This window comes from Triturus cristatus, chromosome 5_1 (assembly GCF_964204655.1).
Source record: "Triturus cristatus chromosome 5_1, aTriCri1.1, whole genome shotgun sequence".
In the NCBI taxonomy this organism is placed as follows: Eukaryota; Metazoa; Chordata; class Amphibia; order Caudata; family Salamandridae; genus Triturus; species Triturus cristatus.
The window spans coordinates 294,678,120-294,693,627 of NC_140587.1; the positions used below are offsets into that span (position 1 = coordinate 294,678,120).

At 45.1% G+C, this 15,508-nt stretch overlaps 1 protein-coding gene across 1 annotated transcript in view; it reads left to right on the top strand.

Moving 5' to 3' along the window:
• LOC146830806 (uncharacterized) overlaps window positions 1-15,508 on the top strand; it is an 878,450-nt gene that overhangs the window by 746,244 nt on the left and 116,698 nt on the right. The window contains exon 20 of the mRNA XM_085604967.1: window positions 3,818-3,969. Within this exon, the coding sequence (XP_085461093.1) occupies window positions 3,818-3,969 (152 nt within the window). The remainder of the gene's footprint in view (window positions 1-3,817; window positions 3,970-15,508) is intronic.

A 15,508-nucleotide genomic window follows, 5' to 3' on the forward strand; every position in this document is an offset into this window, starting at 1 on the left:
GAACAGAGGCCGCAATGTCAGGCACTGTCATCCTCCCGATCTGGACAGCCTCAGCTCCAGGCTCAGTTTTGCCCCAGTACCCCTCGAACACCACACACTCCAGAGCACAAGCGAGCACAGGCCCCTCGGACCCTGCACTCCTTTAACTCCTCATGTCTCTCCACATCACATGGCTGCTGATCTTTGCGCACACACTCCTCTTGCACAGTAAGATTATGGTGTATGTCAGGACAGTCCTTGTCCCAACCACACTCACTTCCACTCGTCTACGCCGCACCCAGTGCAGTCCTTACAATGTTTTGGAGTCAGTGAGGTCCTTTGTGTCCCTGGGATCTCATGGACAGGAGGCCAGCTCACTAGCCCTCAGAAAGTACTTAGAGACCCAGGCCATGACAGTTGCCACTAATTGTAGGCCAGCAACATCCATGCAAAATCCATGCAAGATCGTCTCCTTCTTGGAGCATGACAAGCTCCAAGCCACCACAAGTCTGTGTATGGTCCAGTTGCAGTCCCTCCTGCCTTAATGATTACTCATGTCAATGTCCCAGTATCGAATCAGCGTAGTATGGTTCTAAATGCAAACGTGTCTCTTCTTCCGGAGGCCGAAGCCCCAGTAGTTATACCTTCCATGGCCTTTGCAGATACAATCAATTCTAAAGGCCATTTTTGAAATCCACAGGCCCTCTCTTAATTTTGTCCTACCTGCCATCCTACCCCGAGAGGTTTGATCACAATCTTTAGTGAGGCCAAGACTCCTCCTCGGGGAATGCAGGCCCCAATTCCACCCCAACATAACTATCCCAGAAATGCCCCTCAGAGTCAGAGGTCCGCATTTCCCCGTGATCCCCTATTTTATGGTCCTATCTCAGTAATGTACAGATGTGGCTGTCCCCTAACACCCAGTTGTGAATTAGGAGACAAGCCTCCAGGCACACAGAGCCATGCACATTAAAATGCCCACTTTCTCAAAGTGACATTTCCATCACTGTAATGTCACACCCACTCCCACTACCGGAGAGGATACGCCATTACGAACTCATCAATACCAAACATCATACTGTTGCTACTCTGCCTGTGGGAGATGATGCTAGACTGCCTTTCTCTACATCCCCTCATGCTAATCCAGGACGAGAAGCAGACCCCATCGTACCACTACCCAGTGTCATTCATGACTTATGCAGGTAATACATACGCACACCTGCCCAGCCTCTTCCACACACTGCACCCCATCATCAGGGAGAACTCTGATATAGCATGAGACCTGCAAAACCTTGGCACACAACTTTGTAAATGCCAAATCGAGTAACAGTAACCTGTGGCTAAATCGATGAGCTAGCTCCATGGATGGCACAACCAGTACGGCAGGTGCACGGAGGCACATTTGAGATACATGCCCCTGGTATAGGTCTTACCCCGAGTCAAGGGACTCAGAGCTAACTCGAATCAACAAATCAAGTATACACTGCTCCACAGTATGTATATGATAAGCACAGTGCTTTGACACTGTACAGCAGTGCCAAATGCCCCCAAGTCCTAAGGCTAGCATCCAGAGCAACAGAAAACTGGGAAGGAGAACAGCAAAAAGATGAGGGAAAACACCTTAGAAAGGGCCTTTTCCAATGGTTACCTAGATTCTGGAACTCTCTACTTGAAGATTACAGGTCAAATTAATCCCTGCTTTCATTCAGAAGCAATCTGAAGACCTATTTTTTAAGTCCTATGGGAAGAGTGTGTGTTCTCTTCATTAACTCTCATTAGCCTAAACTCTACTACCTCCCTTGGTAAACTACACTAATTGTGAAGGGTTGTCACTTTGTTACAGTATAGGTAGTACGACTCGCTATTGTCTTCATTATATTTTCTGTTAATTCATTGTAAAGCTCTCTGCTGCTCATTGGAGTGGGTCAACACTAGCTAAATTTGTTTACTAATTTAAAAAATAAATAAAACAAAGTTCCTCTTCCTTTCCGATTCAGGGCATGCAGGGAAAAGTCATTTCATAACTTAGGGGCACATGCATCAAGCAATTTTGGGATCGCAAACAGTGCGATTCGCAAAAATCGGCCGTTCGCGATCGCAAAATGGCCTTTTGCTATGCATGAAAGTTTTTGAAGTCGCAATTTCTTGTGATTACATAAATAGCGAATGCAAATAGGGAATCACAGTTTGTGATTCCCTAATGCACATGCAAGAAGCCTTTCCTAAATGCGAACTGTGCATTTAGGAAACACTAATTAACATCAATTTGAAGTTGATGTGCATACTTTGAAAAATGCATAAAACTGCATTTTTCAAAGTGCCTTGTGGCGCAGGTTCGTTTGTGACCCATCTGGAAATCGCTAAATGTGTTCCAGACACATTAGTACATTTGATTTTGCGAGTCTCTAATTGTGAGTCGCAAAATCGCAATTAGAGTCTCTCAAAATCAAATGGTTGTTTTAGAGGACGCAAATGGGAAATTGGCCCGTTTGCAACCGCTAAGAGTTGTAGCATGTTCCACACCTATTTTGCAAGGTGATAACCTGATACCGACTCGGAAAATAGCTTTGCGAGTCGCTATTAGGAAAAGGCGTGCAAAGGGCGTCCTTCTTAATAGCGAGTCGCAGGGAGATGCAAGATTGTTTTTCAAATGCAGTTGCAAAACAATTGCATTTACCACCAATTTCAAATTGGTAGTGACCCAGTTGGAAACGGGAAGGGATCTCCAGGGAACCTCTTCCACTTTGTGATTAGCAGCGAAAATGTTTTTTAAGAGCAGGCAGTGGTCCCAAGGACCACTGCCTGCTCTTAAAATATGCATCCCATTTTCCTATTGAGAAAAAAACTGCTTTATTGAAGAAGCAGTCAAAGACATGGTGACCGGAAACAAGCATCCTGAGACTGGTTTCGGGGCATTACCCCTCATCAGCCAGGCTAGCTTGAATCCAGTGGCACAGTGAGCCCGGGACCCACTTCTTAGCATACCCGGCGCACTTAGGGCACGAAATTCACAGCACTGACTTTGTCAATCAGTTTACAATTTGGCTTTGTTCCTACCAAGTTCCAAGGTGCACACCAATTCACAAGATGGATGCAGGTCCGACAAAAATATACAATACTTCAGTAAGGGACAACATAGGTCATTTACTTCAGGCCACATGAGCCTGCACTAGCCTGACCAACCCTGGCTCAACCACATTTTACGCCACAGTTTATAGATCATCATTTACACAATAGGAGGTTTTTAAATTCTTATATATAACAAAACTGGCATGAGATCTTGACTAGTTTTCTACCAGAAAAGCTTGTAAGATCAGAAACGGAAACATTGCCATGATAACCATATCAGTATGTTAAAACCCATTAAAGGGCCAGGATAAAAAGAAGCACATTGGAGTTATAACCGTTTAATGTCACAGCTTTGCACGAAGGAGGCATCCAGACCTGGCACTGTTGACGCTTTTCTGATGAAGCAGGCTGAAGGGATTGTGCTTATGCAGTGTGAGAACGCCACCGTGCAGCTATTTTGGTGCTGTGTTGTGCTGTGTGTGGGTTGTGTCTCGGCAGACTTTTTATACACTGAGGCAGAATAGTCTGTTGAGTCAAAAGCAATAATCCTGTAAAAACGGCACTGTTTGGGCTAGAAAGCACTGCCATTATCTGTATCACGATCTGTTATCACTGTGGCATTCATTGATTTTACCACTGGAATTTGAAACCTGAAATTGCTTTTAAAAATAACTTCAACAGGAGCTTGGCGGTGCCAAGTGCACACATGGCTTTATTTCTTGTTCTGCATCTCGTTTGATATGAAATATTCTGTCGTTTGTTTTCACAGAGAAACCATCGCTCAGCAAGACAGCTTCATAATGATGACAAAGCTGATGAGAAGTCAACAGGAACAAAAATCCGAAATATCTCAGCTGAACCAGAAGTTAGAAAATGTGGAAGCGCTGATTCGACAGCTCCTGCCACCGCCTTCACGCCCTGGTAACCAGCCGCCCTGTGAAGGCTCCAGGGGCCTATGTGTCTATGGCTTATTGTGCCTGGTTAGGTCAACACAACCCGCATAGGACTCTATTGACCAAACACAAACCACAGACCAAGCAGACAATCTGATGAGCTGTGTCCCTCACATAAAGACACCAGTGTCCAAGCACGACAAGTGCACAGCAGGCATGACAGGGGAGCCAGACACATCTTTTTCAATGATACACCACAGCCCTTTGCTATGGAAACCACCACGGCATCGCCTAGGCGTTTTATGAATGAAACATTGGTCCTTCCCCCTCAGTGGTTTGCTGGAACTAACTTATTAGCGAGCCTGACAACTCTGAGAGGAAAGCGTCCCTTTCTCGGCCCTTTGCAGTGACGTCTCCTTTTTATTTTGACCACGGCCACGATTGCACGTGACCCTGAGAGGTATGCAATATTTATCGCATCCGATATAATGCAATACTGCAGGGATTAGAATTGATTCCATCCAATAGATTCCGTCTATTGTGAATTTTGCTTTAAAAATCCGACAGAAAATGCGGATCCTGGCGCTTTCTGCACCGAAATTCACGTCTCTGTATTTGCTAATCTTTTTCTTCCTTTATATTTCAGCAGGTTGTGACCTGCTGAAATCTATGTGGGGAAAATCGGGGCATGTGGAATATGGAATTTAATACACCCAGTAACAACCGGGTGCGAGAAACTCTGCTATACTCATAATTCCGATCCCTGAGATTGACAAAAAACTGGCCCCTGCGTGGCCTGTTGTCCGAGCTCCACTCTGGCCTCATTCATGAACTGCCGAGAAAGAGGTGCTCGAACACACTATTGTGATTGGAGGAGCAGGGGCCAGGCGTGCTTCGCACTAAAGGAGATTTAGGGGCTTATTTACAAACCCCTTGCGCCACTTTAGCGTCGTTTTTAACATGGGAAAAGTGACGTACGGGTGGCGCAAGGGGCTTGTAAATCTGCCCCTAAGGGCCTTATTTACGACAATTGCGACAGTTTTGCGCTTCCGTTGTGTCACTTTCTGTGACGCATCAGCGGCATAAAACATGCCCCCTGTTGCGTCCTATTTACAAAGTGCGTCACTTTGTAAACCCCTGCGCTACATTATACCTATGTCTGGTATAATGTATGCAGGGGGGCGTTTCCACGCAAGTAAGCCTCCTAGAAGTGACGCAGTGAAATCTACTAGATTTCACTGTGCCACTTTAAGGACCCAAATGTGTCAATATCTTAAGCCTGCCTCACAGCAGGTGTAAGACTGACGCAGCCCCTTTCACATGGGGCTTTCCCCATGTGAAAGGACACATTGCTGGAGTTGTGTCACTTTCGTAACACACTCCAGCAATGCGTCACTTTTACACCTACAGATACGTCAGAAATACTAACGTATCTGTAACTCCTTGCGACATGATACGTCATTCAGTAAATATGACGCATCCATAATGTCGTAAGGCGGGCTCACTGAGAAGTGACGCATCGCTGCTTTCACACAGCGATGCAACAGTTTTCATAAATAAGGCCCTTAAGATTGTAGGTCTATGAAGGAAGGGGTGGCCTTGTCTCACTTTAAAAGGAGTCACAGGGCAATAACTGTACACATCCTCAGAAGTTCTAGTAAAAGAAATTGCGCATAGGGCATGACATGGGGTTGTTTTAAGTATAAATAAAAATGGTTGTCTGAAGCAACATATTGTACAGCTATGTGATGAACCTGTTCCAGCACATCACAGGATGGCAGTGTCTGCTTCCAAGTCTGTCGTCCCCTCAAAAGGATTGCGTTTTGCTAGGCAATTCTTATTTATTTATTTTATTCATTTGTAGAGCTCAACCATACCCTAAGGGTTTGTGGCGCATTTGACATTGTTATTGTTTCTGGTTGTTTATATAGTGTACAGTCTGAGATTAGTATGGCATGACAGCATTTTTCAAAGTGGTTCGGGCCGGAATTTGATACGACTTTCGGAGATGTGTGGTCAGCGGTGAGTGAGAATGTGGGGGCAGATTTACAAGAACTGGCGCATCTCTGCATTTTAGCAGGGATGCGCCAGTTAAGATGCGACATGTAAATATACCTTTGAGCCACCACGGATGCATTGCATTTACAATGCAGCGCACCGTGGCACAAGGATAGACAGATGTGTGTCACATCTTTTGTCGTAAGGGCAGCGCATTGCTGGAGTCGTGTCGCAAGCACGACGCAACTCCAGCAATGCTCAGGGGCGGCTTGTACTTATTGTGCTGCATCACTCCTTATGCTTTGATGCAGTGGTGTCGTAAAAGTGACTCAGTGAAATCTTGTAGATTTCACTGCGTCACTTTTACAAGGCTTTCTTACGTCGGAACGCCCACCCTTCATACATTATACCTGACGCAGGTATAATGTATCGCAGGGTTTTACAACGTAACGCATCTCCCTAGATGCGTCACATTGTAAATATGTCACAACGTGGCGCATTGTTTACGATATCGCTGCGTCACAAAAGTGGCGCAATGGCGGCGTAAAAGTGTCGCAAGGGGCTTGTAAATCTGCCCCGTGGTGTGTGAATGTGGAGGGTTGTGTCAAAATTCATGTTTTGCGGATTTGATTGGTGAAACTACAGGGTTTATTTATTTATTTATACATTTTTATATAGCACAAACCTGATCCCGAAGGATATCAGAGCGCTTTACAATTTGAGTGAGAGGAAGGTAATAGTTGCAGTACAATCATCAGAAGGAATACCAACCCAAACAAATCACATATGCGTATCAAACAAAAGGTTACAATCGAAAGGGACATTAAAGGGTAAGATAATAACAGGAACAAAGCGAACTGGGAGGGGAGCTAGTGACTAGTAAAGCAGAATAACACCAAATGCAGGACTTAGGGTGTAAGTCCAAAGCATTAGAGCAGACGATCCGAGATCCTTTTAAGGTAGGAACTTGTTTATGAGGAATCTTTTTACTTCCAATTTGAAGGCAACCTTGGAGGAGATTTTGCGTATTTCCGGTGGGAGAGAGTTCCAGATCTTTGGTGCAGAGCCGGAGAAAGCTCGGTGATACGTTCTCTTTTTGCGAAAGATCTGAGGTTTCAGGTGGAGAGAGTTAGCACTCTGGATAATTCTAGCTTTTGTGCCAGATAACTGGGGGGTTTTAAATGGAGGGCTTTGTGAGACAGACAGGCAATCTTTAGCTGAATTCTTGCTTCATAGGGCAACCAATTTAGGGATTTTAAGACTGAGGAGATGTGCTTGTTTCTTTTGGTACCCATGACCAGTCTGGCCGCCGCATTAAGTAAAGCCCTTAGTGGGGCCAAGGTATATTTGGGGGGGAGGCCACAGAGCGTAGCACCGCCATAGTCTAACCTCGGCAAAACAAGCGCTTGGGCCACTTGCTTGAAGTCAGCTTGTGGGAGGAAAGGTTTGAGATTCCTGAGTATCCTCATTAGGTGATTAGCTTCCTTACACACATTGCTGATATGAGTTTTCATGTTCAGATGCTTGTCTAGGGTGAGTCCGAGAGATTTGGCTCAGTCAACAATGAGGGGGGAACAGTGAAGGCAGTGAGGTGGTTCATCCAAAGGTCTATCTTGGGGATGTGATTCGGGGGAGAAATGTGAAGGAATTCTGTTTTGGTGGTGTTGAGAAAGAGGCGGTTCTCAGTTAACCAGTTTTGAGTATTTGTTAGGGTAGAGTTGAGTGATATGAGGTTATTCGGGGAGGAGATTTTCAGATAGACTTGCGTATCATCCGCATACATATGGAAGAGAATGTCGGCAGAATTTAGGGCATTACCTAAAGGTTCCAAGAACAAATTGAAGAATATGGGGGATGGGCGGACCTTTGGGGGACCCCCTTGGATACTAGTGATGGCTGGGAGAGAGAGTGGTTCGCCTTAACTCTTTGGGATCTGTGGTGGAGGAAGGACGAGAACCATTGCAGCACCGAACCAGGAAGGCCCGTCCTGTGCTTCAAAATGTATAGGAGGTTGTCGTGATTAACAGAGTCAAACGCTGAGGAAAGGTCAAGGAGGATAAGGAGGCAGGATTCTTTTTGGTCGAGCATTTTTAAAATGTCATCCATAATGTGAGTGAGAGCCGTGCCCACTCCGGAAGCCAGATTGTTGTTGGTCCAGGAGATGGAAATTCTCGATGTGGGTACACAGGTGAGATTGGACGCATTTTTCTAGGAGTTTGGCTAGGGTGGGGATGTTAGAGATAGGGCGGAAGTTGTTAAGGTCCGTATTATCTGCTGTAGGCTTTTTTAGGATAGGTGTTTCCCGAGCAGCTTTTAGGGAATCTGGGATCGTACCTTGCGAAAGAGACGCATTGACAATCTTTGTCCAGATGGGGGTGACGACCTCCTTCAGTTCTTTGAAGATGGACGGTGGTAACGGGTCACTAAAATGATTTGATGGGTTGATTCTCTGAAGAATCTTGTTGGCGTCTATTTCGCTGAGGGGTGTGAAGGTGCCCCATGAGGCATTGTTCTTGGTGCTCAGGCTGATCGGTTCGATCTTCTCTGATAAGGCCGAGGGGGGCGCAGGCCCCCAGGCTAGCAAAAGCGCCTTCCTGGAGTCAAGATCAATATTGATGAGTCTGTATTTCTCAGTAAAGAAGGCAGCCAGATCATCTCATGAAGGTGGGTTGACCTCAGAGACCGAGCTGTTTGGTGTTTCCACCGATTGTTGTTTCACCAAAAAGTTTCTTGGGGCGATTAGCGGCTTGATTAAGTTAAGATCTGAAGAAGTCGGCCTTATCAATCTTGATTTCTTTGTTATAGGAGCTCCTTATCGTTCTAAGGATTATTAGTTGTCCGAGGATGGATTCGATTTCCAGGACCGTTCGATTGCCTTAAGGTGGCGGCGCTCCGTGTTTAAGTTGTTGTTGAACCATGGTTTGGAAATTTTAGTTGGTGCGTTTTTTTGTTGGAGTGGAGCAATGGAATCCATGATGCTATTGATAGTAGAGTTGTAGAAGTTAGTGAGTGCATGTACCTCAGTCATGTCAGCTTGTGGAGAGCGGGCAGATATACAGTGAGATGCCAGATTGGCTGTATTAATATTTCTGAGGTCCCTTTTCCAAATCTTCGATTTTGTTGGTTGAGCCTTCCTCAGAGAGACTTCCATGTTGATAAAAAAAGAAGATGCTGTGATGATCGGACCAATCGCACGGGGAAATGGTGTCCAGTTTGATGGTGTGACCTTTGGTGATGATGAGGCCCAGAATTTCTCCTTTATTAAGGGCTGGCTGGTCACAGTGTTGAATCAGTTTGTGATTATTTACGAAGGATTTGAGGCATGTAATAGCTTGGTCATTGAGGTTGGACCAGTGAAGGTTGAAATCGCCGAGGATTTGGGCCTTAGAGGAATCAACATTGCCAGAGATGATTTCCATTAATTGCTCGATGAAGGGGAGGTTGTCCCTAGGTGGGTGATAAAATGTGTGTAGTTTGCAAACCGGAAGGTTGTGACTAAAGATATTGAGACAAAGGTATTCACATGAGGATGGCATAGAGGACTTCGAGTGGGAGACCTATAGTGTGCTCCGATGTATACAAGCTAGGCCACCACCCATCTTCAAGGCTCTGTCTAGACGGATTATGTCATGGCTAGGAGGCACTGAGAGGTCTAGGAAGGGAGTGGAAGCGGGATTGAGCCAAGTTTCAGTGAGGAAGATGATGTCTATCTCATTGTGTTGGATGAGGTCAAATACATCAGAGGCATGTTTGCTGGCTGACCTGCAGTTACGCATTTAAGTTAGACTGGTGTATGAGTGGGAGGAGACTGTATGATGTTCACTCTCATAAGGTTGTCAATATTTAAGCCTCTAGGGTTGTGAGGAGGCTCTCTGTACCGGTTAGAGTTCATAGCTTGAATTTGTTCCTCCGTAATCTTGTTGGTGTCTAAGATAAGTGAGTAAGAAATGAGTAAGTCATTGATATCGTTAGATGCGAGATAGGCCTTCGCTCTTCAGGGCAGGTGGGAGCGTTAGGCAGGAGAGGGGGGAGGCTGACCAAAGTGAGTTCTGTCATTAGCAGGTACTCTGGGCAACTTTGCACGGGAGAGGAGGGAACTGTTCAGGGGGAGGTGTTCAATCGAGAAGGCTTTCAGATCATGAAGTTCATGAAGTAGCAAATATCATATACTAGTGTCCCTGGTTGATACACGTGCCTGTTACTTAGCAGATTTAAAATAAACATATTAGTAGTTAGTAATAGTAGTTAGTTGATGGAATAAAATGCGGGTCAGTTCCTTAATGGCCAGTAAAGTGCATATCTGAGCTGGTATGCTCAGATTTCCCTATTAATGAATCCTGTTGTAGTATAACTTGTTATATGTTTTGCTATTTCCTAATTCGGTGAGCACAGTGACACCTAAATGTATGGTTTGTAGCATCTTCTTAATGATAAGTTATTGTTCTGGACACTGGGGGGAGCGGGAGAGCATTCCAAAGAGAGTAGTGCAGAAGGGCCGTCCATACGTTGGATGTTTCTTTGCAGAATGGGGGTTTCTGGAGGGAGCATATCAGCAAGTTGGCAAGAAAACCAGGTCCAATCCCAAGCTGCGTTTTGTTGAAAAAGAATACAACGCAGGTCTTACACTTAATACGTTGATGAATTGGCAACCAGTGAAGTTGAACTATGTTAGATCTGGCATCTTTGGGGCCGTTTCCCCTGTCTTTTTGCCTCTGACCTCCTGTTTTTGACTATGTGCTGCATTTAGTTTTTGCAGGTCTTAGGACTCTGGGTACTTTACCACTGTTGACCAGTGCTAAAGTGCAAGTGCTCCCTATCTAAAATGTACTGGAATTTATTTTCCCCATGATTGGCATATTTGATTTACTAGTAAGTCCCTAGTAGAGTGCACTGTTTGTGCCCAGGGCCTGAAAATCAAATGCTACTAGTGGGCCAGCAGAACTGATTGTGCCACCCACATGAGCGGCTCTGCAAACATGTCTCAGACCTGCTACTGCAGTGTCTGTGGGTTCATTTTTAAACTGCCATGTCGACCTGGCAAGTACACCCACGTGCCAGGCCCAAACCTTCCCTTTTATTACATGTAAGGCATCCCTAAGGTAGGCCCTATGTATCCCCACGTCCGGCTGCTTAGTTTACCACTACGGTTCATCGTGACCCTATCTGATAGGATTTGTTCCTCGAATCACAGAATACGATGGTGATTTTTCCCGTTTCTGCTGACCGCGGTTGGATTATTGTGGCTCTGGAAAAGAAAGGTCTTCTTTACCCCCGAGTTCTATAAGATTTATGACCTGGGACTTTAACCACGGTAAATACTGACTCACTAAAGGCAAGTCGCATCCTAGTTTTTCTACACATACATCAAAGGAGATTTTAAGGTTTTAACTGGATCATGAGCTAGGTAGTGGACACTCTAGCATACATAAAGAACGTCCAATTTGGTCGGTCCGCAGCTTACGATTGTTTTCCTTCAACCCCTGTCCTGATGAGACCCAAATAAAGGAGTCGAAACGCGTAGACCACCAGATAAGAGGGAACCCATTGATCACTAAAGTGGCGAATAGCTTATTCTGTACAGATATAAGGAATATGTAGAGGTGGAACTGTGTTTTTCTCTCACTTGTACAGTAGGGTTAACTCACAGTGGACCGCAACAGAATTGTGTGTACGGACACTGGTTGTTACAAAGAGTTGACGGTCTAGGAAATATTACAGATGTTGTATATATGTTGTATGTTTATGTAAATTGTTGTGTTGAAGATGTGTAAAGAAAATGAAAAGTCCCAACCAGAAATGATATAAGAAATTAAATATGGTTGCAACATAGAATGACCTTTGAATGTGATTTATTTTAGAATAATTCTAATCTTAATTCACTGGAACACAGACCCCATACGCTTGAGTAATTAAAGGCACTCCTCCGCAATAATGTTACAATATTCGTTCCTCCATCTCATTTTCTCTTTTTGAAATATGTATCCCCATGGGCAAGGTGCAGTGTATTTTAAAGGTAGGACATGTACTGTTGTGTTCTGCATGTCCTGGTAGTGAAATACTGCCAATTTCGTTTTTCATCACAGCAAGGCCTATTTCTCCCATAGGTTAGCATTGGCTCTGCCTTGTAACATCTTACACATGTATCTGCCAATTGGAAGCTGATAGAAAATTGGAGTTTGATGTCTCCGGACACACAACTTAAAAAACCTGTCTTTTAGTAAAGTTGTTTTTTAAATTGCAGGTCTGTAAATGCTACTTTTCGAAAGTTGGCATTTAGTTACTTTAACCATTCTGTGCCTCTGCCTGCCTCTGAATACATGTCTGGGTCAGGATGACAGTTGGGCTGTTTGTGCATTCACTCTAGACAGTCACACAAAGGGAGCTGATGTGTGCCCTCTCTATCCTGATGGTCCATCACCAGGCTGATGGGCCTTCCTGAGCTAGAGTGGTAGGAGGAGTTGACAGTGACACCTGAATAGGACGGTGCCTGTCCTCATATAAAGACATCTCCACCCCCGTAGTGTGTCTGGAGCCAGGGGAGGGAAAGGCAAGGTATTGTGCACTACAAAGACTTTCCTATGAAATTTGCCTACTTCAAAGGCTGTAATGAGTATAAATATGGCACCTGCAGTAGCGGCGGCAGGCACAGGTAAGAGCGGTGAGCTGGGGGCGGGGAAGTCGATAGATGACAGGATAAGTAACATTAAATAAAAAAATAACTAAAACCACTTACCTTGTGCTCGCCACATCGGCGATGCGGCGAGCGCAAGGTAAGTGGTTTTGTTAATTTTTATAATATTTTTAATTTAATGTTATTTATCCCGCCGTCTTCCCCATCCCCCAACCACCCCATCCCCACCCTGCCCCACCGAAGACCGCTCTTACATGTGCCGGCCGCTATTGGGGACCTGTGACACCATATGATCAGAACACTTCTGGGTGAGGACATTCTGCCAGGAAGAAGAGCTGGAGAAGCTGACGTTGTTGTTTGCTGTGCTGTGTTGGCCTGCTGCTTGCTGCTTCTGAACTGGGAGTGGAAGGACTGGACTTTGCTTTCTACAATCTGCTTCCAAAGATCTCCAAGGGCTTGAGTTGAGCTTGCCCTCTGTTAAGAAGTCTCAGGGCATCAAAGAATTCATCTACCAGCACCTGAGCTCTCTATCTGAGGGTCCTGTGTTGCCAAGTGGTGCCAAATCCAGGTCCTGGGCCCTTGGAGGTGAGTTCTGGTGCAACAAGAAGCATAATCCATACATCGACTCCAAGCGTCATTCGGAATCAGCTCCAGAACTCGACGCACCGCAGGTTACAACATAGGCCCCAGCTTTTCATCACTGTGCCTCTGCAGTACTGCTGCTGTGTGAGTCACGAGCACCGCATCACCGAAGTCCATGACGCATCGCCTTGAGTCCAACACAGTGCCTTCTTCAATGCTGTGGAATCGACGCAGCGCAACTTGAATTTCAACACACTATCAACGCATTGTGCCTGGGTGCCATTTTTTTCAACACTGCACCACAGTAAGGAACCGAGGCCGTGTGTCCGAAAATGGCGCATCACCTGCCCTGCGACAGTAAGGAACCGACACATCACCTACCCGACTAGCAGTAAGAAACCGACGCCTCACTTCCCCTGTAGCAGTAAGGACCCGACGCATTGTCTGCTTTTTCTGCACCTCACCTCATCGCACCTGCGCCTTGCATCATCTTTGATTTTTGACGCATCTCATTACTTTGTCCTGATCAAGTGCAAACATTGATTTTTAAGAACTGAACTTTATTTAACCTTTGAAAATTCAGATCTTGACTTGTGTATGTTGGATTATTGTCATTTTGGTCTTGTTTTATTCAGATAAATATTGGCTATTTTTCTAAACAGGTGTGGGGTTCTTTTGTAGTGTTTTCACTGTGTTACTGTGTGTGTTTGTGTGTGTACAAATACTTTACGCATTGCCTCTGGGATAAGCCTGACTGCTCTGTGCCAAGCTACCAAGGGTGTGAGCAGGGGTTATTTTAGGTGTGTAATCTACCTTCCCTGACTAGAGTGAGGGTGCCTAATTGGACAGGGTGCAAACCACTGCCAACTAGAGACCTCATTTCTAATTAACTAAAACAGAAATGATATGTTCCCATCGACTTGTGTTTGTGACATGTTGTGCTGTCCTATTCTGCAGACACAGGGGCTAGCTAAAGAGCGTTCTTGGTAGTTCTAGAGGCCAGTACAAAGATCCAATCTAAGATAAGAGAAGATCTCTACTCCGGCAACAACATGGCATTTCAATTCTGGAGTCAATGTGGACTTGCAATTCAAAGTCACATTCCTTTTCACGCTACTGATCTGAAGACTGAAAGAACGTTTTTCATCAATCACAATCTTGCTTCTCATACAACTGGGATAGATTGTGAATTGATGCTCAGAATTTCTGACCATGCATTCACGGTCCAGTAAGTTTTCTTTTATTTTTTGGACTTTTGTTTGCCCTTCATCTCCATGGAGTCCCTTTTTTTCACTAAACGTTGTTGGTTTAAAGGGATATCACATAGACAATACATGACGCAAAGAGTCCATCTCAAGTATCTCGACATCTCACAGTCCGTGTCAGTACCCATATAGGCATCACAAATATCAATACATATGCAGTGATTATATATGAACCCAGTAAAGGAAATGCAAAGGGAATACGAGTTCCTCAGGTGTAAGGTCCATGGAAACCATTAGAGTCCCAAAAGATCATAAAAATCAACCTCACCGAATATACATTACAAGAGGAAATTCATATTCTACATTCTATGTAATCCTCAAAGCCAATATATAACAATTTCCCCCTTCCCCAATCTGCTTTCGTGTTAGGCCTGTACAATAAACGGAATAACAAAACGCTTCAATTGGCCCATGGTTACCTCTGGGACTCCTAACCAGTACTCATATCAATTTCACCACCGAACCCATGCCTCTTGATCCGGAGATGTTTAGCATGCAGACTCCCCTCCAGACGCGGGCAAGTGTCATGGTTCCCGTAACACAGATAATATAGCCGACCAGGCTGTCAAATCATCCTCAAGTTTATTGTCTCTATGAATGTGTCGCATCCACACCTCCTCCACAGTCGCCCCCTCACAAACATCCCTCAACCATACCATATAAGTGGGGGTGCCGGACTGAGCCAAGCTGTGGCAATGATCCTCTTCGCTAGGACTAGTCCAAGGAGGATAACCTTCCTGCTTAATCCTTTCTTTGCAGGGGGTGGGAGTAGTCCCAGCAGTACCTGTCGGATCTCCATCTGGACATCCCAACCCGAGGCTTCATTGAGATTGTCAAGAATATCTTGCCAGTAAGAGGCCAGGGATGGGCAATTTCACACCATGTGGAAAAAGTCCGCCGTTGGGGCCCTTCAATGTGCACAGTCATCTGGGCGTGCGTTGCAAATTGCTTGTAGTGTCCGCAGAGTGTGGTAAGTCTGGTGCACCATATATTATAGTAGGAGCTTAGAGCATGCATTGGAACTGACCATCCGTACTCCCTCATTGATCTTCACCCAGTCTTTAGCTGGCAGGTGTTCCCCCAATGGAGTG